This window comes from Patiria miniata, unplaced genomic scaffold (genome assembly GCF_015706575.1).
Source record: "Patiria miniata isolate m_02_andy unplaced genomic scaffold, ASM1570657v1 HiC_scaffold_7, whole genome shotgun sequence".
Classification (NCBI taxonomy): domain Eukaryota; kingdom Metazoa; phylum Echinodermata; class Asteroidea; order Valvatida; family Asterinidae; genus Patiria; species Patiria miniata.
Window position 1 is genome coordinate 14,512,373 of NW_024037074.1, and position 23,100 is coordinate 14,535,472.

General features: G+C 40.1%; 2 protein-coding genes across 4 annotated transcripts; both read left to right on the top strand.

Annotated features, from left to right (window-relative positions):
• Positions 1 to 10,730: 10,730 nt before the first annotated feature.
• On the top strand, positions 10,731 to 14,057 carry LOC119744277 (collagen triple helix repeat-containing protein 1-like). Its single transcript, XM_038220145.1, has 4 exons — positions 10,731 to 10,929; positions 11,495 to 11,647; positions 12,268 to 12,475; positions 12,937 to 14,057. Exons 1-4 carry the CDS (start codon positions 10,861 to 10,863, stop codon positions 13,083 to 13,085), a joined length of 579 nt encoding a protein of 192 aa, XP_038076073.1. The 5' UTR covers positions 10,731 to 10,860; the 3' UTR covers positions 13,086 to 14,057.
• A 620-nt stretch (positions 14,058 to 14,677) lies between these two features.
• LOC119745305 (collagen triple helix repeat-containing protein 1-like) lies at positions 14,678 to 23,078 on the top strand. 3 transcript variants are annotated; one of them, XM_038221581.1, is made up of 4 exons: positions 14,678 to 14,937; positions 15,323 to 15,475; positions 16,309 to 16,513; positions 21,200 to 23,078. In XM_038221581.1, the coding sequence occupies exons 1-4, from the start codon at positions 14,857 to 14,859 to the stop codon at positions 21,349 to 21,351; spliced, it is 591 nt and encodes a 196-aa protein (XP_038077509.1). In that variant the 5' UTR covers positions 14,678 to 14,856; the 3' UTR covers positions 21,352 to 23,078. The 3 variants fall into 3 exon arrangements, with proteins under 3 accessions (XP_038077509.1, XP_038077508.1, XP_038077507.1); XM_038221580.1 differs by lacking the exon at positions 21,200 to 23,078 and adding an exon at positions 17,530 to 18,465 and having other exon boundaries at positions 14,679 to 14,937; XM_038221579.1 differs by lacking the exons at positions 14,678 to 14,937; positions 15,323 to 15,475; positions 16,309 to 16,513 and adding exons at positions 17,700 to 19,049; positions 19,503 to 19,655; positions 20,619 to 20,823.
• Positions 23,079 to 23,100: the final 22 nt, after the last annotated feature.

The window sequence follows — 23,100 nt, forward strand, 5'->3', positions numbered from 1 at the left end:
AAGAAGAAAAAAATTACTAAACCTCCTTTTGGATGGAACGAAGACAAAGTGCACCACTTTGCCAATTCACGTCTCTAATTGAACGTGCCTTTTGAAAGAACTTCTAAGGTACAGACTTTATTGTACTGTGAAGTACGTCGAGTAGTTTATTTCATGTTGCAGTTTGTTGCCGTAGGCCTACTGTTAGAAAAAAAAGTAGGAAGGTTAGAACTAAATGCAAGTTTAGGTCGATTGAAAAACGTAGGTGTTATCGTTTCTTTGGCTGGAACCTGTATCAGCCGCGTGGGAGTCACACTTCCCAGCCCCGTTGCTCTGATTCTATTTTCCACCCCAGTTGACAACACGTGTTGTTGACAACACATGTCTTGCTTTTGAAAGCGTACAAAAAAACCCACAAAAAACGGGAAATGTAATATTGCATTTCTGGCTGGATCAAAGAATCAAATCTATTTGTGGCAACAATCTGGGCGTCAGGAATTCAGGCGAAAGGGGACTCGTGTTTTGATAACATAAGCCCATACGGGTTTGAGAGCTCCCAAAATAAGAAAAAGGGAATTGTAGTACTGGAATAATAAACAGTACTTGTAGTACTGATACTGTCCGTCTCTCAAACAAGCTTATATCAGTGTATTACTTCTCGACATACATACAATCATATGGTCATTTTGAGGGCTTTTTTGATAAGTTAAAAAGCCTAGTACGCGCGGTTGTAATAAATACATGTACATTCATTTCTGCCCGACATATTGCATGAATCATATTGTTATAACTCATGATTCAAGCATGCAAGTCACGTTAACATTATGGAATTAGTTATGTTTGGGGTTAAATATGAATAATTATCCAATGAAACGGAGTTGCGTCGCTAGATTGTCTGCGTCTTGTTTATGTTTCATGTTTCAAAACATGGGGAAAAATGGTAAAAATGACGACTGACAGGCATGATTTCCACGGTTTAATGTGGTGCAAGTATGTAAATTACCCCAAACAAAGGGTCAAACGAAGTGACTCAAGAATAACCACTGTCGATCATTTCAACAAAATGTTCCTCTTTTTCAAAATAATGTTGATGATCAGTAGTGCAGCACATCAATTTCTATACTAACCAAACACAATAATATCCAATAGCCGTTGCCACATTTAGATTCAACATGCACTGTTGCTTTTGTCATTCGGCGTGTGTTTCTCTTCCATAACCTGCCAACGGTTGTTATAGGCAGTTGTCAGGTAAATAATACAAGTCATCATGCACATACACGACCCGGCCCGCCGGTCTTTTCTAATAATGCAAATGGCTGTTTGCAATTGTGCGTACTGCGCCGAGTTTTCCTCATTCATTACTTACAATCTGACAGGGCGGTGAGATGCTTTAAAAATTTGATATGCGCTTAGCATGCACACCGTATCGTTGGCGTCTCATGCCATGTATTCTGACTTGAACGATGTTATCACTTTGGTTCGAGCTGCTCCGACAAAACGCATATAACTGGATACATGTATGTTAAAGTTGAATGTGATCTCCTGATAGCATTCTCTCCATGATTATCAGACATTAAATACAATACAAGCCTTCTCAAAATCCTGTTATAGCATGAAACTATATTAGACGCTGTGGATAATCATTTCGCATTTGCAAATTCAAGTCGAACCACCGGAACGAACGTTCCGCCAGAAGTATATATTTTAGGGTGTTAAACTATTACTGAAATCGTGGCCCAACCGTGGTTTGTTGCATCACTTAATCGTCGTAGCAGAAACGACTGCAACCAGTTTGAATTGGGAGGTTGATGCGCAGGCGCATGAAGCGTCACAGATCAGCCATAATAACCCGACTCATCATGCATTCGTTGATAAACGTAACTAGATTACGACCAGTTGTTAGGTCATCCGGCAGTGCATGGTATAGTCATTAGTTTTTTATCACGATTCCCAATATGCTATATGCTTAGTTGCACGTTTCCTAGTTCAAAAGATGGAATATGAAATGAATAAATTAATCATTCAGTATTTATGATTGTGTGGCAAGCTATAGTTGATCCCCCATTCTGCCTGAAGCTGGCCAATCTACATTCAGCATGGCATACTTCTGGTGGGTCAATACTTTGGTCATGTTTTACACTATATGCGATCTTATTTCTACTAATTTGTATCAAGAAAGGTTGAGAAACGTAGGTGAAAACAGGTCACGGAAAAACCTCCACAAAGTGTTGGAAAAACACCCCCACGATATTTCGAAATTACGCCTCGTTAATTGTTTTCCAAATTCTTTTAAAACAAGATCATCGGCACCCAACGAGTTAAGCAATGTTATAACAGTTGAACGCAAATGAGAGCACGCTTGTCCACGTAATAACATAATCCACTTGTCTCTATGGAGTTATAGTTTGCAGATGTGTAGCCTTCAGGGAAAGGTAGAATGCATAGACCATAATTCACATCATGACATTTTTTGTTTTTATCGTGTAACAAAAGTTCATTAATTCAAACCAGGGCCGATACAAGTCGAGCGCACTTTGCCATGCAAAAATCGCCAGATGATATTGGTACGATTACATTACGTTTCCTGCTAAAACAGTTTGCATTTAGACCCCTAAAATAATTATGTGAAACGATTGTTTCCACCGTAAAAGAGCCTGATATAGTACGCGATGCTTCCGGATTCCTCCTTCTATGCATTTTCAAGGGGTTGCGCTTTCTCTTGCTATAAGTTTTATCAGAATTTTTTCTAACCGTAATCACTCCGAGAAACATGTTGGAATTTTATCTTAACATAAGGGTTGTTATAACGTCCTTGTAATCGTCAGAAAAAAATGATGAGAAAGCAGTTGGAGATGGGTTACGGAATTGTACTTGCGACCTTTCACATCCGGAGTTTCGTACCGTGTACCTCTATGACACGTATTGGTGGAATCTCCCCAATCTTACACTTCGTTTCAGACAAAAAGGAAGGTCGTAACAAGGTACTTGTTCCACATGCACGAAAATAATTCATGCTTCCAACACGACCATATTATATTCTCTGCTACTTTCAATAACCACAAATATAACCATACGATATTACAGCAAAGACCACGACCAGACAACAACAATGGCTAACACAAATTCACCACAAGTGCTACGTGTAATCATATAACCAAAACCATTATGCCTAACAATTGCAATGAAGACATTGGATGCACAAACGAATCTGTACAACCCTGGCATCAGGCGGGAGATGACCGATTCATCATGATCCCACAGAGATCAGTCTAACAATCTCATTATCTTGGCTTCATCTGTAATTCAAGGACTAAATGCTCTTCTATGGGGATCTAATTTTCAACTGATTAAATTCTACATTGCATTACCACCCTCTCCTCCAATCGAACATTGACAACTGGTATTTTTCCAACGCCGGTCGGCCGACCGGCGTTGGAGAAAACTGGCTTTTTTTCAAAAGCTGCTCTTAATTTTTCATACTTAGTTTTTCCGCATTTTTTTTGCAATTGATTACACACCTGTGAAGGAGTACAAGCCTGTCGGACTGATTCTCTGACCTTACAATTCCTCAAAGTTTAAAAACTGCTATGTTTCATCTTAACTTGGGGTCAGGGAACCAGACTACAAGAACATGATGTTGTGTTTGTTTTTGCAGCATCTTCAAGCCCAAAACGTGAAACACGTCAGTTTAACAATATTTGCTATAACATTCAAATCCCCCAAATCTTTGTAATTGAAGACACATGAGAATGTATCATCACTGAACTGCGATTTGTCCTTACGTTCCCCTGGTGCACGGAAATCAATCTTTCTGTATTGAAAATACTGTACATGCTATGCTGTTAATTCTCGATGGAGCCTGAAAGTTGTCCCCTGGTGGCGCGCTTTCGGACCTCTCGAACAGGAAAATTTGCGTGTAAAAGTCGGAGTTGTTAACATTATTTTTGGTATACATTGATTTCTTATGGTGCGTATATATCAAGCGCATGTATGGCGCCTGTACCTTCAAGTGTTTAATGTAAAGATAGGTGTATTCTTTGTAACCCGGAACTGTATAACACCGATGACAATCACCGCATGGGCCCACGCATGAAAACTTGAGAACAAGTCACTGGAAAGTTGATGGCCTCCAGTAATGGCTCGAGCATTGTGCTAGCTGTTGGTCAGAATATCGGCTTAAGAACAGTTACTTTGTAAAAACAAAATATAGCACAATACTTACACCATTACGACTAGTATGGATCACATTATAATAATACCATAAGACACAAAAATACTAAAATTATTGAACATTAACTCTGTTTCCCCCTTCAAGTCACGGTTCACTAAAAACGTGTTCGCCCGGCCGGTTGCAAGGCCCGTGGCTAAAAGCGGATACACCACTGAGGCACTAAGTGCTTGTTTCAATGAGCCGTAGTACCAGCCTAGTCAGGCACATACAACAGTGAATTAAAAAAAGGCATGAAGCCATTCTCTCCTTGAATTAAAAATGGCACAGTTCTGAGACTGATTTACTGAACCTTTTGCTGACAACTTCGAGTTCATAAAAAAATATAAATACCCTTAAATATTAAGGTATGAAAATGGAGAGTTACGACATAGGTTTGATTGGAATCGTGTGCACGTTGACATGCAGGCTATAAACGAATCACTTCACTTAAATTAAAGAATTAAAGAATTCAAGAATTCAAGGATTGTATTTTGTTTTGATGGTTATTTTTTCAGCCCTGTTAACTGAGTTACATTTATGTTCATATTCACTATCAGCGATGGCAGCAGATGTTTTCTTTCCCTAATATCTACTTGAACTTCCGTTTCATATAGCGTTCATTATTACAATTCCAGGCATTGATTCAGTATAGTACAAAACGAAAGCCAGAAAAAAAGTAAGAAAGAGCGTTGTGAGTCGCGAACATAAAAAAATGGTATAGCTGGCATACTATAATTGTATTACAATGTGCGATATCTATTATGCAATGCGGATAAATTAAATTGCAAATTGGAAAATATTCCCTTCTTTTTACCTCACAACCATACCTGAGGCTATATCCATTGAATTAAATAAGAAAAATGAAGCGCCACAGTTACCATTTTATCACCAATACATTGATTACGGGACCAAGTATGAGGAATTTTATTGAATTTGAATGTCTAAAAACCGAAGGCAAACTGTAGACTTCTGATTTCTAACAGGTGTTAGCCCTTTAGTCCTGGGCTTTCCAATGAAACCCTTGCAATGTCAATTATATGCATCTAATAATTATCAAATTAAGCGAGTTAGTGCAACGTGTGAATCGGCCAACGGGAAGTGCACTCAGTAGAGAAACATGTTCCCATATTAAGCAACACGAGAAAGAAAGGAAATCTGTTGTGAAACTCTTCACTTTGAAGGTTGAGGACATGTGTCGATACATATGAGAACGTAATACAAGCAAAGTTTTTAAATAACGCCCGTAATTATAGTGCTTGGGGTTTAAATGTCAATAAGAAGCCGCGTTCACAATTGAAGGGTTCACCAATCATTAAATACAGTAACATTCTTTAAAACTATGTGGTTTTTTCTACGTGCATGTTCAGAAAACATTTTCATTAATTTCATTATTTAAAATAATAAATTAATTTAATGCAAGGATGATTTTGAGTCATATCTCAAAATAAAGCTTAAGACGAGTGGCGTTTTGGAATGGACAATATTTATGAATCGGATAAGTGCGCTGTCTTATGGAAATATTTTCAATTTCATAAAAGTGCATAAATAAAGCAAAACTGAGTTATGTCGGTTTCCATCGCAATCGTCACAATTGATATTATGCTAAAACGACAAACTTTAAGTTAATTTGTAGTTTTGTTTTCATTTCTATACAATTAGTTAATATTAGTAAATGATTTGAACATGCGATGCACGTTCATGCTTGAAGCATACGGCACGTATTAAGTAACGCAAATGGTTGCGTGTAGTTACTAGGGCAAGAAAAATCCTGGTGAGGTCAAATTAAATCGTGGACAGATGCAACCCGTTTGATTGTATGACGAACGAGGAGAACAATAACGTTACGCATCATATCGCCGTACGTCTTGCCTAATTAACAAGGAAACATTCCCTCTTATTGAGTGTGGTGTTTTTAATCATTAAAAGAAAGTCATTAGCGGTGGAATTCGCTGTGTATCAGTAAACATGAAAGGTCCAAGCCCTTAGCAAATTCCTCCTAAATGTCACCACCAGTTAAATGAACAAAACACATGGGCCACCGTTTTCATTTCGCAAGACAAAAATGAGAATGATGTTTGTTTTTTGGACATGTTTTCGAAGCAATCATAGTTGTTATTCGAGATATAATTATGACGTTGATGCTGGCCTTCGTTCAACTAAACGATGTAAGGTGCGTCGCAGGTTGCAACCTGTCCAGTAGGCAAATGACTTTATTTGCTGCAGATATGTGACGCGCTAACAAGGACGTTATAATCAACCCTTTCAATTTCGAGAATGTTGTCGTTAGGCTTGCTTAACTACGCATGCGCACATCACGATTTCACAGCTTTCGCTTTCATGAATAAGTCATGTTAGTCTATGGAGGGGAAAGTGTTGTCAGGAACTCTCAATGCAGTTTAAAAAAAGAAATATATAGTTTAGACATTCGAAGTTGAAGTATAACCAAGACCTAGTACTTAAATTTAAATGTTTGGCTTTTAATATACAATGTATTTGAATGGAAATGAAACATAAACAGAAAACGCGGGTCAATTAATGAAACCTTATCATTTGTTCTAAGGCAGACCGTGAGCTAGGCCTAGAAAGCATTTGGTAGAAAGACAAAACAACTGCTGAGATCGACCTTCAACTTGACCAGATTCGTTTGGTATGTATGGACCCTTACATCGGAACCGCAGAAATGGGATTCTTTTCAATTGATATCACGATTGAAATTCGAGCTTAATAATGACACCTCGCTCTACCACACCGACCTGTTGAGGCAGGCAGACGTTTGTTTCATACGAAAGTATAAATAACATGTAAGTGACTTCTACGAATTCATTCGCGCCTCGGCGGTCATGGAGAGCTGGTTCGTCAGTCTAAACTGGACGTTTAGCATGACAGCCATTACCATCGATGCGTGCATTTTGAAGGCCTCTTAGCCTAATGACATGCTGCACGATGTTCAAATTTATACAGATGGCGGGAATTGGGGACTATCGCTGCGAGCCAGGCGCCCATATGACAACAGACATCTCAACACTTCGGCGTGTGTTTATATTACTTCTCTGAACGCAGAACAGCACAGCCATCCAGGCGAGGTAAATTTTAATAAATGTCACAGGGATAACTAAATTGAACTTATCAGTCATCAACTTGTACAGGTGACTTGTTTCAAGTGCAAATGGGCGCCCTGCGTGCGCGTATGCTCAGCCTATACAGGAGGAGTTTGCGATATTCTCGGAACATGCAAATGGTCTGAATAAGAGGCAAATAAATTAGCATTGCATTAAAAGACGCCCCACAATGCACAACGGGAGTGAATAATTGAAATTGATGCTCACTTCATCAATTATGACGAACTCTCCCAACAAAGCACACGTGCGGGTCGTGTGCATTACATTCAGAAATAGAGCATAGCGCGGGCTTTTTTTTATTACAAAAAATAATTTTTCATCTATCTTATTTTATTTTTTGTGAAACTCGATCGAGAATATGGGCAGTTACATTTTATTGGAAAAACATTTCTTCAAAATATATTTCAAAATATATTTGAGAAGGCGAAGAAAAAATGGAATGAAAGAGCGTATTTTTGGACCATCAGGACACAAAACAAAACGGACCACCAAGAACTTTTTTTTCGAAATCAATAAAACAACTAACTCTTTGCTAATGTAGAACCGAGCAGTGGCCTATATACATATACATATACATCTATGGCATTTTCGGGTGTATTACAGCACACGTGCAGGCAGTTTGAGAGGGAACATGACAGAAACCATAAAACCAGAAATGATGCGAAAAAATTACAAGATTTTAAATTTTTTTAAATTACAAGTATTTAAAATTTCTGTATTGGGTACAATTATTTCGACACGGTTCAGGAAATGGCATCCGATTTTTGATTTCACTGCTTGCGGGAAACTATCGAACAGACATTGGAATATAAGGAAAATAACGTTCCAAGTTTTCCTTCTTTGAAGAACTAAATGTGTAAAATGCAGATTCTACGTTGGAGGCGTGTCCAATTTAAGTTTGCCCGTAGGCGTCGAGAGGGATGGCTAGCCTACATAGACGACTTCTTTATAAATAACCAGGAACAGAAGTGACCTCAGATTATTATTGCCATTTTATTTTGTAGCAACTTACCTGTAACATACGCTTGCTGAATTAAGGACGATTATCACACATTTTCATCACAATCTGACGTCGTTTGGACGGGAACTGACTGGTCTCCCGAGATTTCTAGAAAACACAGAAAGCCACGTGGATGGAAGTTGTAACAGTCCAAATAGGTAAAACACACCAGGTGACGACATGTGGCTCTGAAATTACCCTTCATTTACATAACACGGACGGACATTATGAGAGATTCAATCACTATAGACAAAGACTTTTACTACAGCATCCCACAACTAGAATTACACCGACCGGTGTTTCCTCAAACATCGAGCGGAGAATGCTCGCCTCGGCACCCGTCACCTAGCTCGATAGTGCTACACACACTGTACGGATAGCTCTTCCGTGTTCAACACCATGATAGCACGTCTAGGCCTTATAGGTCATGCCATTAGACTCCACGTCACCCATCTCCGATATAACATACTTTCCTCCTCACGGGAAAAAAAAACCCAGTCGCTTGGCCTGGCTCTCTCCATGCAATTTCCCTTTTGTTGATTAGTACGCGCTTGTATTTAGGTTCTCCGACCAATGGATTTGACCTTTGGCACCGGGGCGTTGCCCATGGTAACCGTATCCCGCAACAACCGCGTGTCGACGATGAGGCGGCGTTTTATAATTCGGCATGGTTTATGTGTGTTTTCTTTTGTAATGTGTTTGTCAACATAGCTTAGATGGATGGTTAAACATACGTTGTTTCACTGCACTGTTTCTACAGGTTCTAATGTACTTAATGGGGGAGGTTCAAATTTGCCGGCACGGCGTTAATGGGAGGTCTGTGCGTGCTCAAGCAAGCGAACGGTATAAATGCATCAAGATGAGGCGGGTAATTCTGGATTTAACCACACGTCTTGCTGGGTAAGGTCCAGACATTTGCTCTGTCGTCAAGAGAGAGCGGAGAATGAGAATTCCTGTATAAATTTCTTGCTAACAGGCTGCATTGAAACATCTTAGCATTCTACACCTATAACCTCTTCAGTCGTGTGGAGAGGTGTGGATTAAATGTATATGTTTCAGTGTTCTTTCGAGTTTTCTTATTTGTTAGTTATAACAGTTTCTTTGATTATTTGGGGTTTTGTCATGCTTTTTGAGTCAAGAAAAGGAGGGGGCAGTTCCCAGAAGTGTCACATAAGGCCCCTACTTGACCTCCTCTTTGTTTCCATTACCTATTCCTATTATGAGAGTGGCCCACTCAATGGCCACTCAAGGTGGGGACTACACCAAAAAGTAAGGAATTGTAAGAAAAGGGGGAAAAATACTTTAAGTAGAAAATAAGCATTAATATATCAGCTTGAACTTGGAAACAAGATACAGGTAAGGAGTCCCATAGTGAGGCAGTGCGTGGGAGAAGACTGTTTGCAATGGACGGGGGCCGGACACCGTGCGCCTACTGGTTCGAGCGCGCATAACGGGAAGTACGCACGACTATATTCTGAATGTGCACAAAGCACTAGCAATATCGCCTTTGCGTGTCAGGCGTCGTCGGCATTGCGTTCGAATGTCTCTCCAAGACTGGTCTCCCACAACTCCCCTTCTCTTACTGTTGAAGGGGTACTTGTTTTTGTGAACGGAGTCCGTATAGCGGCGCAAAGGGTTCAACAAATCCCAAATTTATTGATTTATTATGATTTCTTTAATAGTCAAGGACCCCGTCTCACACCCCCCCCCACTTTCACCCTTTTTGACGGAATCAATCACTTTTGACTCCAGATTTCTTTGCTCATTTGATATTGCTATAGGTTTATAAAAACTTTGTAAACAAAATGCATGTATCGTTTAAAAAATCACGTTGTAGATGTTCATCATCCTTGAGCTTTACAAAACATTAGGTGCGGAATTCCAGCAGAGGGCGCTGTGATCATGAAGTGGAGGTATAAGTTGCGTACCCTTTGCCTTTTGCAATAAAATAAAAGCGTAAAATCCACCATCTTCAAAATTTGAACAATCGTGTTTTTTTTTTTAAAAACGTGATGAATAAATTCAGTACTTTAAGAAAAAAACCTTCCAGATTATAAAAACAATCCTTATACTATAAGTTATAGCTTCCAGTCGAGGAAGAATGGTTAATAATTATGTATGTAGGCCTAAAATACCATTTGAAAGCAATCTGCCGTCATTTGACCCTTTTCTACTAAGGCATACACCTATGGAATTTTCAAATGCCAATTTATTGTTATGGGTAATCCTAGACAAATATAATTTGGAAGTTTCATTTATATCTTGGACCACTACAGTTTTGACCAGCAATGTTGTTATGTTTCTGACTATCACGGGTTAAGAGGGGTCTCACAAAGCACGCAAGGCTGAAAGTTTCCATCGATTTCCAATAACAGTGATCGTCTACAAGGAATTAATAATTCATCAGTTAATTCCCTGCCTGCTGACAAGAGGACAGGCCTCGGTGGTGCCAAGGGGCACGGGTCCAAGATACCGCTATCGATTTGTAAAGGTTGTACGGGACCGCTCGACACGGTATCTTTGAAAACCAAAACACCTGAGAATCTTTCAAGATGGCTGCGAATGTCATCACACTCACGACGATACTCTTACTGAGTTGGCTTCCACTTCTAGATTTGCAGGTATGTTTAAATTAACCCCCAAAATGATGCAGCTGTGGTGTGAAATCTCACAGACAGTAATATCAACGAGAGCAAATATGTATTGTTACACACTTCTCTCCATTTTTTCACTTAAGACCTTCATATTAAAAGCAAAATAATATCGAAACATACCAATTGCGTATAGAGATCATTAATTGCTTTCAATACAAAGGCCTATGGTAAGTTTAAAATATACGTTAAAAAAAAAGAAAAATAAAGGCAGAAATAAACTACATGCTTTATAATAGGTGTATCTCTTGTAACGCGCGCCTGCCTGAATGCAAAGACAAAGGTTTTTTTTTAGGCCTCCACAATGTTCTACTGTGTAGAGTAACTTAACTTGATTCAATGAGTGCTATCAAACCCCTCGCTGCAGTTTCTATAAAACCTTGCAATCGACTTAAATAAAAAAAATTGCCTACTGCTTGATTTCCCCAATATGAATAATTCCGAAAATGTGTGCACATTTTGTAAAGTATGTTGAGTCGCGTATTTTCGCTAATGATCGAATCATTTTTGGTTTGGTTTTTAATTGTTAATATAGTGTGTCGGCCCAAAGGGTGCACCAGGCCCACAAGGCCCAAAAGGTGGTGTGGGCGACTCAACTGACGCTGACTGGCGTAACGTCTTGCCCGTCCGCAACTGGCGACAGTGCACGTGGGATTATGGCGACGGTAGAGATTCTGGCGTCATTTACGTAAGTCCACACACTACCAAAAAGCAGTGATGGAAAGCCAGAGGAGAACTGGCGAGTGGCGAGTAGGGTTAATACCTGTGTAAATTAGATGTAGACACTCCTGTTACCAGTTATGAGAAAACGAGACTTGCAGGATAGCCATTCGAGGAGGTAGCTAGCCAGCTGGCTAGGTAGGGGAGGGGCCTATACAGTGCGCCATTACCAGACTGGCCTGCAAGTTAAAACTGCCTAATTGGTCGCAAGCCCCAAAACTAGCAAACGGAGTTGATACTTTTGGAAAGGATACACTCTTGTTATTATTAACAGAGAAAAGGGAAACTGACAGGAAAGTGTCAAAGACCGGTGATGACCGATTAACGGTAGGCCTGAGGTGCGCCTCAAAGCACTCACTTCCAACGTGCCAAAGTTAAGGTTGACTTTCATTGTTTAAGATTTAGCAATAAGTCAATCAAAACAGGCTCTGACGCGATTTGTTGGGCTGGGTCAAAAGTGTGCAAAAAGAAGAGCCAATTGAAGATAGGAAAATGATCGACCCCCCCCCAATGATTCATACAAACAGTATAACTTTAACTTTAATTTAAACAGTCAAATGTTTCATTTTTTATTAACATGTCTACCAGACCTGTCAGTTCGAGAAGAAATTTGACAGTACTTCCATATTCATGGCCTACGGTGGTAACACAAGAATAACCAACTGCCACGGTTGCTGCGGTCGCTGGTACTTCACCATTAATGGTGCTGAATGCAGTAATCCTCAAGTCATAGATGGGACCGTGTATATGGCGCACTTTACTGCGGCTGACCTCCACCGCCACCGAACGGTGCAAGGCAAGTATGAACCTTTCTTTGCTATGTCAAGCCGTTTGATTTTACGGAGGCCAAGTGTCCGGGAAAAAAGTGCTTACATTTTACCACGGATGTGCAAGTGCCCCTTTTAAATTGTTTTACCCCCCCCCCCCCAATCAATATGACCGTGCTACGCCACTGCAATTGGTAAGGATGGCCACTGAATAATTCCACAAAGCCCTACTAACAAACAAACAAACAAACGCCCCAACACCCCAATAAACAAACTGGCGATTACCAACGATACATGTAAAACCCTGTACATAACAGAGAGATATTTGTAAAATGCCAGCGTCTTTGGTTCACTTCCCACACGAACGAAACCAGTATTCAGAATCGAAGGTGACATGTCACAGTCATGTGGGTCATTTGTTTATCGATACTCATCGTTCGGTTTATGTCATTCGATTAATCGATTTTCTTTCCACTTGAAAACACTGCAGGGTACTGTAATGGAATAAGTGCCGGTTGGATTGACGTCACCTTTAACGTGGGCAACTGTAACGGCTATGGCAGTTATGATTTGTACACGGGATGGAATAGTGTGTCTCGGATAGTGGTGGAAGAGTTTCCTGCCTCCCCTTATGGCTAAGCGTAAATGGAGGCAGAGTAGTCTGGTGGTGCCGATTTGTTTCAGTTGTGGACGTATATAACTTGAAATTCCTATCGAAGCCTATAGTTGACCCCCCCCCCCCCCCCCATCCTAAAGGTGCGCCCTCTGACGTTTCCCCAAGTGATTATCGCAGTCATGTGATCAGGTGGTCTTCACGCAAAATGGTCTCACGTGATCCTTTTTAAACGATCCCGAATCCCATACGAGTCATTGATGAGGCGCATACCAAAACTTGCTACATTTGAGTTGAGAGAATCAATTCCGCTTTAACTTTATTTCTTTGTTAGAACAACAGATAAGTTAATCCCAAAATAATACTTTTTTGTGTGCTTTACTTTTTGTTTTGTTTGTGGAAAAAGAATTGTGATTATTATTTCGAGGAATGTTGTGCACAAAATGACCTCTAACCCCAATTTCCCCTTATCCCACCCCAACGAGTTGGTATATGCATGTTTTGGACCACGAGCAATCGATCTAGCCTATTTGCGACGGTAAACTTTTGCCTCTAAATAGGAGCTGTGACATTAGGGAAACATTGAAATGTCTTCTTAATGTCCGGTGTCTCCCTAAGGTATAACTGATGAGGAAAATGTCTCCTTAAGGGTACATTTACACGGAATTTACTAAATGTATGTTAATTAATAATTATGAATAGGTATATTTTGACGCACTACGTTGTTGTCTATATAGATTCAAAAAAGAGGTTTTTAACACCAATCGAATTATATACAACGTATTAATTATTAGAGTGCAGCTTTAGTTGGCTGCGACAAAGCTTCACTTACTAGTCTTGAAGTTATACGATTTTGTCCATAGTCATTTAAATTAGTGTTGTCTGAAAATACGAGGGGACTTAATTAACCATCAAGGAAGAAGGAAAGAACATAGCATTTATTACCGGAGAAACTCGGTGGAATAGCCGAGACAATAAAACATTACACCTGCACGTTATGAGTCAGTGTCGGGTCAAGTTTATTTAAAGGTGTACTTGCATACAAAATAGGAACCGCATTAAACTGCTCGAACTACCGAATTTGTTTTTAAAGGGAAATTAATCCTAGAAGAACCATTCCGTTACCAAGTGACACCTGTGTATTATGGTCATTGACTATATTTGGTTGCACAAACAGTTGCCGGCTGGGGAGCCAGGCGCCAGCCGACAAATCAGCTGGTTCTATTGGACGGATAGGAACCAGTTAAGGCTTCAGTTTTTTTAGTGCTCTGACCGGCTCTGAGCCAGCTAGCAAGCCAGCTTATTTTCCAAAGGGACACCGGTCCGAAAAACTCACCTTCAGGAAAAAGCCGAAAATTAGAGTTCTGTTTCATATCCATACATACCCATAGTGACTAGATGGATTAAAATAAGTTCTCAAGAACTAGTACCATGCAGTCAGTAAAAAGACTATTTGCCGTGCGAAGAGTAAAAATACCTTAGAGAAAGGTAGTTCCAAGAATTATATTGACATGCGATCAGCAGACGTTGGTCACGGATGACTTCATCCTTGAAATCGATCGAGACATTTCATTGTAATTTCTTTTTGTTTATTAGTCAATATTTTTTTGTCCAAACTAGACGTACAATAGGGCTCACTAGACAACATAAGTCAACAGTTGGGATCCTAGTACCGATTGGGTCGACCGATCTTGATCTAGCATGAAACTCGCCTGTACAGAGTGCCACTCAGGTCGGTCGAGATAGGACCGACGGTTCCACTAATTTCCCGCCGCTATCTCAAGAACACACTCCCAAATGGCGACAATTACTGTCCAAGGAATACTGTTTTTCGTGGCGATTGTTTTGGAGTTTCAACCCGCAGATGCCTGGGGCTCGGTAAGTCACTGGTTCGATTTTACAAATTTACTACATGGCTTTTTGTTTTACTGCTGAATTGTTACGCAAAACAAACATTGTGCTTAATTGGAGTAAGTTACAAGTAATGAAGCATGTTGACTACGCCGTAAAATCTAAAACTATCTTCTCCCGCCTCGATTTGGGATGTTGGTCACAATAACCCAAGTCATAGTTTGGGGAAAACAATTGATATGGTAGAGAGTTAATAAAATATTTAATCTTAGAAAAAAAACAGAATCTGAAAGCAAAGTGAGGTTGAACACAATATTTTATGGACTTGTACTTTATAGTTACCTCTGTGTTCCGTTTCAGTTCGATTAAACTATTCGATTTCTTGGCACATTCTCCTTTTCCTCGCCAACAGACCTGCGACCAGGGTTCTCCTGGCCCGCCAGGACCCCCGGGCCCGCCTGGCCCCAGCGGTGACTCAGGAGCACCTGAATTCTTAGACTATATTAACTGGAGACAATGTGCTTGGTACTCGGATAACGGCAACGATTACGACAGCAATATCAACGTGAGTACATTTCAATGTAGACTTATTCATGCATTTATTTTGCTATTGACGACCGAATGAGCTCCCAAGAAGTTAAAAGTATTTAAATTTGAGAAACGATTATCCAACAGTAAGTCATTTTTGGAGTGTTAGAAGTTGAATCCATATTCATGAGGTTATTAACAATTGCACTGTGTAGAAAGCTCGCCGAGTGCTAATGCATCCTTCCATATCGGCACTCTTTCTCAATGTCACCGTTGAGGGGGTGTTTTGATTAAAGTCAAAGAATCTCTTTGTTTTCAAATGTCCATCAATGCAGTATCCCTCCTCACACTCTATACCTTCCATCACAACTGTCATTTTTGGGATTTACTGTGCCGTGTTCCAGGGGTAAGCACTGTCGTTAGACCTATCTCATCTCTTAAGTACGCGTGAAAACATCATTTAAATCAATGCCCGCCACATTACTTCAACCATGGGCGTCGCCAGAATTTTTCTAAAGGGGGGCAAAACATATCCCCCCCCCAAAAAAATCTTGTATTTCTCAACTGGCATATTCTTGAATTCTCAATTAAGGGGGGGGGAGGGACATTTTGCCCCCCCCCCCAAACTCATTAAATATACCCCACTATGACTTCCCGCCTCTTTTTCTTTTCTTTTTTTCTCTCTTTTTTGTTGTTGTTGTTTTTGTTTTGCTTTTCATTGGGAGGGGGGGGGGCAATCTCCCCCCTTGCCCTCCTCGCGACGCCCATGACTTCAGCCAAAAGTCCTGCTGTCCTTGGATTGAACAGTGACCACGTAGTACGCTCAATATTCATATTAACATTTTTTGAGAATTTATACTGTCTAATTAGACGTGTACCATCCAGAAGCGTTATTCCGACAGCGCCCTCTACGTCGCCTTCGGGGGCAATCTTCGGCTGTACGGTTGTGACGCTTGTTGCAAGAGATGGTACTTCACCTTTAATGACAACGAGTGCTCGCCTGTACCGATAGATGGCGCTGTTTACCAGACCAACACGTACCATATGAATCTACACAGACACCGCAACATCGAAGGTGAATCGCGTTTGTTCAAGTTGTGCCGTCTCTTCCAAAAGATGATGGCATTGGTTCTCAGTCATTGTATGGAGCCTTACGTACAGTTCCAGAAATACTAAATAAATGTTCCTATAAACATTAACTACGATAAACTCTTACTTGGTACTGCTTGTTCCCAGAACCTCACAAATTCACAAGATATTTCTGCGACTTTCTCGTCGTCACCATGTAAACCTCCAATATCTTCGTGTGCAATACCCTCACGTCTCATAAAAGCTGGATTTCTCATTTTTCAAGTTCGGTTCAATAGTCTGATGACAACAAATCACCGGGTCTAAATTATCTTAAAGGGCTCATGCAATGTGTTTTTCTTTTAGATACACATTTTGTGTCTCACCGAACCTTATTTTCAATTTTCGTTTTGACATTTTTAAGTGTGTCTTGTACCTTTTTGGTGTTCATGCTAGTGCGATTTTACATATTAGCAAAAGTGTGATGTTACATTTGGCAGAAAACTCAATGTTTAAGCTATTTCAGCACTAAAGTTGCCACACGTTTCGATATTTTGCCGTCATAAATTGTCAGTACACGGCAGTAAGCTAGAGAGTAAACTTTTCGCACAAAATGTATTTACTGAGCGAATTTGTGGGTTCACAATTTTGAACAGAAACCCGTCGTCCTGAAATGACATCACAGCAACAGCGCCCTCTGTTACCCACAAAAGCAGGGAAGATTTTAAATGTCTAAAGATAACGTTAACCAAAAAGGGATGTAACATAGTTTTCCTTGTCCCTGCCCCCCTCTAAAAATGATAAATCGAGAATATGTTGGGAAATACAGGAATTTTTTTGGGAAAATATGTTTTGCCCCCTCTAGAAAAAAATCCTGGCGAGGCCCAAGTTAAGAACGATGTGCTCTATGAACCCCCCCCCCCCCCCTGAAAAGACACACAGTGTAAAATCCTGTTCGTAGTGAGCCAGCACAGTATTATTTTGTGATTATAGTACTTATTCTTTTTTATTTCCACGCCTCAGGTTACTGCCATACGCTGGGCGCGGGGCAAATCCACGTTCGTTTTGCCATAGGTGACTGCCCAGGATACGGGAATGCAGACGGCAGCACAGGATGGAACAGCGCCTCACGCATTATCGTTAGGGAGGTACCTGCCTCGCCTTACGGATACTAGATCGGGCCGAACCTCAGAACCTCATAACCTAACCTCATAACAGAAAAACGTTATTGGAGAGTTCCTCCTCGTTATCAATTGATGGGTGCATGGGAGGTACCTGCCACACCTTATGGACACTAGATCGGGCGGAACCTCAGAACCTCATAACCTAACCTCATTACAGAAAAACGTTATTGGAGAGTTCCTCCTCGTTATCAATTGATGGGTGCATGGAGGTACCTGCCACACCTTATGGACACTAGATCGGGCGGAACCTCAGAGCTTCATAACCTAACCTCATAACAGAAAAACGTTATTGGAGAGTTCCTCCTCGTTATCAATTGATTGGTGCATGGAGGTACCTGCCACACCTTATGGATACTAGATCGGGCGGAACCTCACTGAGCCTCATAACCTAACCTCATAACAGAAAAACGTCGGATTAGAGAGTTCCTCCTCGGTATCAATTGATGGGTGGGAGGCACCGGCCTCACTGCCTAACCGCACGGTAATTATCAGAACCTCAGTGTAGTTGAATTGGTTTATTCTCACATTATTTTAGATATGGCACAGCCTTTTCCTCATGAGCCGAGAAAGCTGACTAGGCCATTCAAGCAGATCTTAATAACACTAACTACATGTAGATAGTACTAGAGTACATCACGTCGAGTGGATTCCTATCAGCTGGATAGATTGAGCAGGAACCTCACTGTGTGACAAGTGTCGGCATATCAAATTCGACACTGTTATTATGTTCTTTAACGACAAATAAACCGAACCAAGAGTTCAGTTAGTTTGAGAAGTTTTCAAAGAGTGGCGATAAAATGAATCTGTTGCAAATATTTGTCTCTACACAGTTTATTTCCATCATCATAATATTGAAGACTACGACGCGTTCATGGTACATAATGAATAAACTGCATTTGCACATTGGCTACACTGTCAATTTATGTAACTTGTAGTTTGGCAAGGTGCCACGCAAGATACGGGTCTACAAAATGCTACTGACTAAGTCGTTGATCGATATCTAGATCGCCATCTTCATGCCCACTTTGGAAGACCTATCGATTACGATGCAAATAACACTGGACACTGCACTAGGAATCAATGAAGAGGTGTCGATTGGGGTGGATTTATACCCTCCGTGAGCACGACGTAAATATAACGAACAACCTTTGTGCTTCTAGGCTTTTACAATAATTAGCTTCATAATCAGAACATAACCTGCTGGCGAAGCTTTTCATGTGTCCGTGAGCTTTCGTTTTTGCGGTTTATGTTGACAGTCTGCTTTTAACAGAAATGACCTCAACAGCGACCTTGGGTCTTCTGTTATTTTTCGGCGCCATTACTCTTCTCAACTTTTCCCTTGTCGATACATGGGGCTCGGTGAGTAATATTTGTCTCCATGCATTGCTAAAATGAAAACTTAAAAATACCGAAATTCTATGTATATTTTTTGTTTGGCTTTCCTTCTTTCCCCAGAATTATCAATCCATACTTGTTCTGTCTTTAAATTGCTCTCTTATCTTACCATTACCAGTAGTCTGTGGGAGGTGAATGCGTATTTGTTTACTCGACATTTCGACCTGTATTCTCTGACCATCATCATCAGAGGAATGAACATTGGGGATATTCATGTTGTTGTTGTTGTTGTTGACGACGATCAGAGCATCGTAACCGAAACGTCCGATGATTAATTGATGTATACACCTATCCAGCTTTTGTAATTAAGGGCTTTGGTTAACCTCTTCATTGTCAATTTAATTAACAAAATTCTTGAATGGCATTATTCGGCAGTGATTATTATCAACTTTCCATATTTGTTCTTATTCTCAACAGACCTGCGACCAGGGTTCTCCTGGCCCGCCAGGACCCCCGGGCCCGCCTGGCCCCAGCGGTGACTCAGGAGCACCTGAATTCTTAGACTATAATAACTGGAGACAATGTGCCTGGTACTCGTCTAACGGCAACGATTACGACACTAACATTAACGTGAGTTTGGTTGTTTTCCTAACCCTTTCTTTGTCTATAAACACACTAAAAAGAAAAGAAAAAAAAACAGTGGTGTTAATTTGGATACATTTGTGTTAGATATGGAGTTCAGTTTTACAGCAGTGGTCTCATTACACCGTCGGTGTTGCATTTACACCGCAGGTATTGATTCGGTTTCATCGCCTGTAATATCCAAATCCCTTGAAAATACTCCAAGCATTTGGCCTCATTCATTTCATGTTACTAGAGTTGCATGTTTTTAACGCGTAATATGCAGAGCCTTTTTGAGCTAGTGTCCCCCCCAACAAAATATCAGGTGAAGAATCTCCTCGACACTCAGTGGCGGCGCCGGGGGGGGGGGGGGGGGCAACTGGGGGGCAGAAAATATATATATTTGTTGGAGGGGGCAGTCAATGGTCCAGAGAAATAAGCCACTAGAGCAACTTTAATAGAAATGTAGTCGTTTTTTATGAAGGAGAAACTATAATCAAGCTGATGAATGGTGTTAAACAAATGTATAACAAAAAGTACGAAGACGATTTTTTGGGTGCACACTATCTACGGTACAACTGTATAAATTTGCATGTGTGGCGTGTTATCTACCAAAGTAATGTTTATAATGCTTCATTGGCCCAAAATGTGTCCTCAGAACCGATGACTCACTCTCTAACTTCACCTTGTTATGAATCTTAACAGTAAAGAAAATAAACGTAATTACTTTATTTGTAAATAAAGTGTTGGGGAAAACTGAGGGAGCGGGCAAGGAAACAATACACACATGCCTCCCCTCCCCACATCGCAGCTACTTCATTCATTGTTGAATAGGGTTTGGGGATGGGGAACAGATCGGCATGGTTTCAACAAATTTGAGGAAAAAAAGAATGTCAATACAAAAATTACCCTAACACACACATTGACTATAAAAAATGATCAATCAATAATTATACCGTCGCTCATTTTCAGTCGTGTACCATCCAGAAGCGTTATTCCGACAGCGCCCTCTACGTCGCCTTTGGGGGCAATCTTCGGCTGTACGGTTGTGACGGTTGTTGCAAGAGATGGTACTTCACCTTTAACAACAACGAGTGCTCGCCTGTACCGATAGATGGCACTGTTTACCAGACCAACACGTACTATATGAATCTACATAGACACCGCAACATCGAAGGCAAGAATTTCTTTTTTAAACCTTGCTCGACATGAGAAAAAAAACCAAATCACATGTAATTGTTGAAATGTGGTAATTGTTAAAAGGTGGAGTTATTTCCACACTCTCCATCAAGAGCCGGGAAACCATGCCAACAGCAATCATTTTATTTTTGTCTGAATGTCATAAATCTTTGATTTTGGACTGTATGGAAATGGGACCCATATAGTTCATAGTTGTACAGACTCTTGGCAAATATAACACATAATACCAAATTTCCATTTTGGCTCCAAGTCGGTATGTTTTTGGTTAATGCTGACGTGAGGAGAAATATACTGACCCTTTCTTTCGATTATTAGTAATTTGACAAATGCATTATTTTGTCTCATGTAATCAGGTTATTGCCATACGGTGGGAGCTGGAGAGGTCATCGTTCGCTTTGCCGTAGGCGACTGCCCAGGGTACGGGAATTATGATGCGTACACAGGATGGAACAGCGCCTCACGTATTATCGTAAAGGAGATACCTGCCTCACCTTATGGCTACTAGACAACCTCATAGACCTTACCAGTCCTTAAAGAAATCTTGATTTCTTTGTGAGTGATGAGTGCGACTTTAAATTTTACAATTATAACTGTGTGCCAAAATTCCTTCAAAAAAATATCACTGAACATCACGACTTACGATTTTTTTGCTGCCTGACAAAAAAAAATCAGGTGGATTTCAATTTATGCGTCAGGGGTGCGAAGACAACCCAAAATAAAATCCTTTTTTTACGGGGAGTTGCAGACGAACTAAGGGGAGATTTTCCCCAATAAATCAAACACAGGCCTTTAAACAAATCAATCCGTGAGGAGAACAAATCGAACCGTTGAGGAGCACTTGATAGAAACTTTAGATAAGAAAATCCATGACGATGACATCACTATTCACGGTACTACATCTGATATTATTATTTTAACATCTAATTGCATGCATACAACTGTACACCACGAAATGGACAAGTGTCCTATTTACAATTTCAAGAATGGGCAATTCACACACACAAAACATTGTTACAACACTTGAAATAAAGCATTTGCATGGCACTATTTACAGTAATACCACATTATTCGCAATATTCACCAAGAATGAAAGATGTCGTTATAGCGTTGTACCAAACTTAACGCGAAAATGAGTGAATTCAACTGCTGCAAACTGCTTACTGATAAACAAATCAACAAAATAAAGAGGTTCTGATATTCAGGTCTTACCAAGACCTTGCCTCTGAAGAAGGTCTTCCTAAGACCGGAACTTCAGAACCCTCTGAATTCTTTTGGACTTGACTTAACGGTAAATATTCTCCGCTAATATCCGAAAAAAATTCAAAGAATTTCACGGGAAAGTCGCTCAAATAAAGTCAACACATTTATTGAACAGAGAAGACAGAACACCGTCCTGTTGAATGAAACGCAACAATTGAGTGATTCGCTGAGAAATGTTCTCTTGACTGTATGCAGCAGTCTTCAAATAATCATAAAATAAAAGTCAGTTAGCTTCTCGACGTTGCCTTTGCACAATATTATCCATATAAGCTGCAGTTCGGTTATCTCTCCAAAATTCGTACCTCATCTGAAACCTCCACTGACTTTGAAGCACGCAATGTCATTTGTTTGAATGTCTGAATGTTCATAGATCATTGTACTGAAGAACAGATTGTTTTCGAAAAAATTTGACATGTACATTGTACATATGTACCTGCTTTAGAGATAAAGGCCTATAGCGTACAAACATTTTAGTGCTTTGATTTTTTACACAAAATGTTCTCTATAGATTTTCTATATGCCGCGATGATATTTTTAATTTAATGTAAGGTGGCGATTATTAATTTTAACTTAAGACCAGTTTTTATTTGAATTCTTATTTTAAATGTTTTACATTGATTATCTAGTTACATGTATATTACTGTTTATACATTTTAACTTACCATACTGCTTTATCGTTTGTCTCTAAGGTTGCATTAAAAATCAATGTGTATCCCTTTGTTAAAGTTTATGTTCACATCTAGTCTTAACCCAATTAATTTTTGTTTGATCATTATTTCCTGTGCTATTTAACTAGAACTAGCCTGTGCAAATAAGACCACAATCTGGAAGAGAATGGACGAATAACTACAGAAATACAATGAAACTTACCCGATCCCAAGGCTTCCCAGAATTATTCCAAAGCACTGTGTTTTCCAAACAAACTGTTTTCCTGTGGTGAGTGAGATGGTCATATTCCGATGTGTACTCCATGGGCAATGACATGTGGTTCCTT

Bases quoted from the DNA above. Each gene is read 5' to 3' on its own strand.
- LOC119744277 (XM_038220145.1), top strand. From the start codon at position 10,861: ATGGCTGCGAATGTCATCACACTCACGACGATACTCTTACTGAGTTGG. The intron at 11,648-12,267 runs GTAAGTCCACAC...CATGTCTACCAG, and splicing joins GAGATTCTGGCGTCATTTAC to ACCTGTCAGTTCGAGAAGAA. The intron at 12,476-12,936 runs GCAAGTATGAAC...AAAACACTGCAG, and splicing joins CCGCCACCGAACGGTGCAAG to GGTACTGTAATGGAATAAGT.
- LOC119745305 (XM_038221579.1), top strand. From the start codon at position 18,963: ATGACCTCAACAGCGACCTTGGGTCTTCTGTTATTTTTCGGCGCCATT. The intron at 19,050-19,502 runs GTGAGTAATATT...TATTCTCAACAG, and splicing joins TTGTCGATACATGGGGCTCG to ACCTGCGACCAGGGTTCTCC. The intron at 19,656-20,618 runs GTGAGTTTGGTT...GCTCATTTTCAG, and splicing joins ATTACGACACTAACATTAAC to TCGTGTACCATCCAGAAGCG.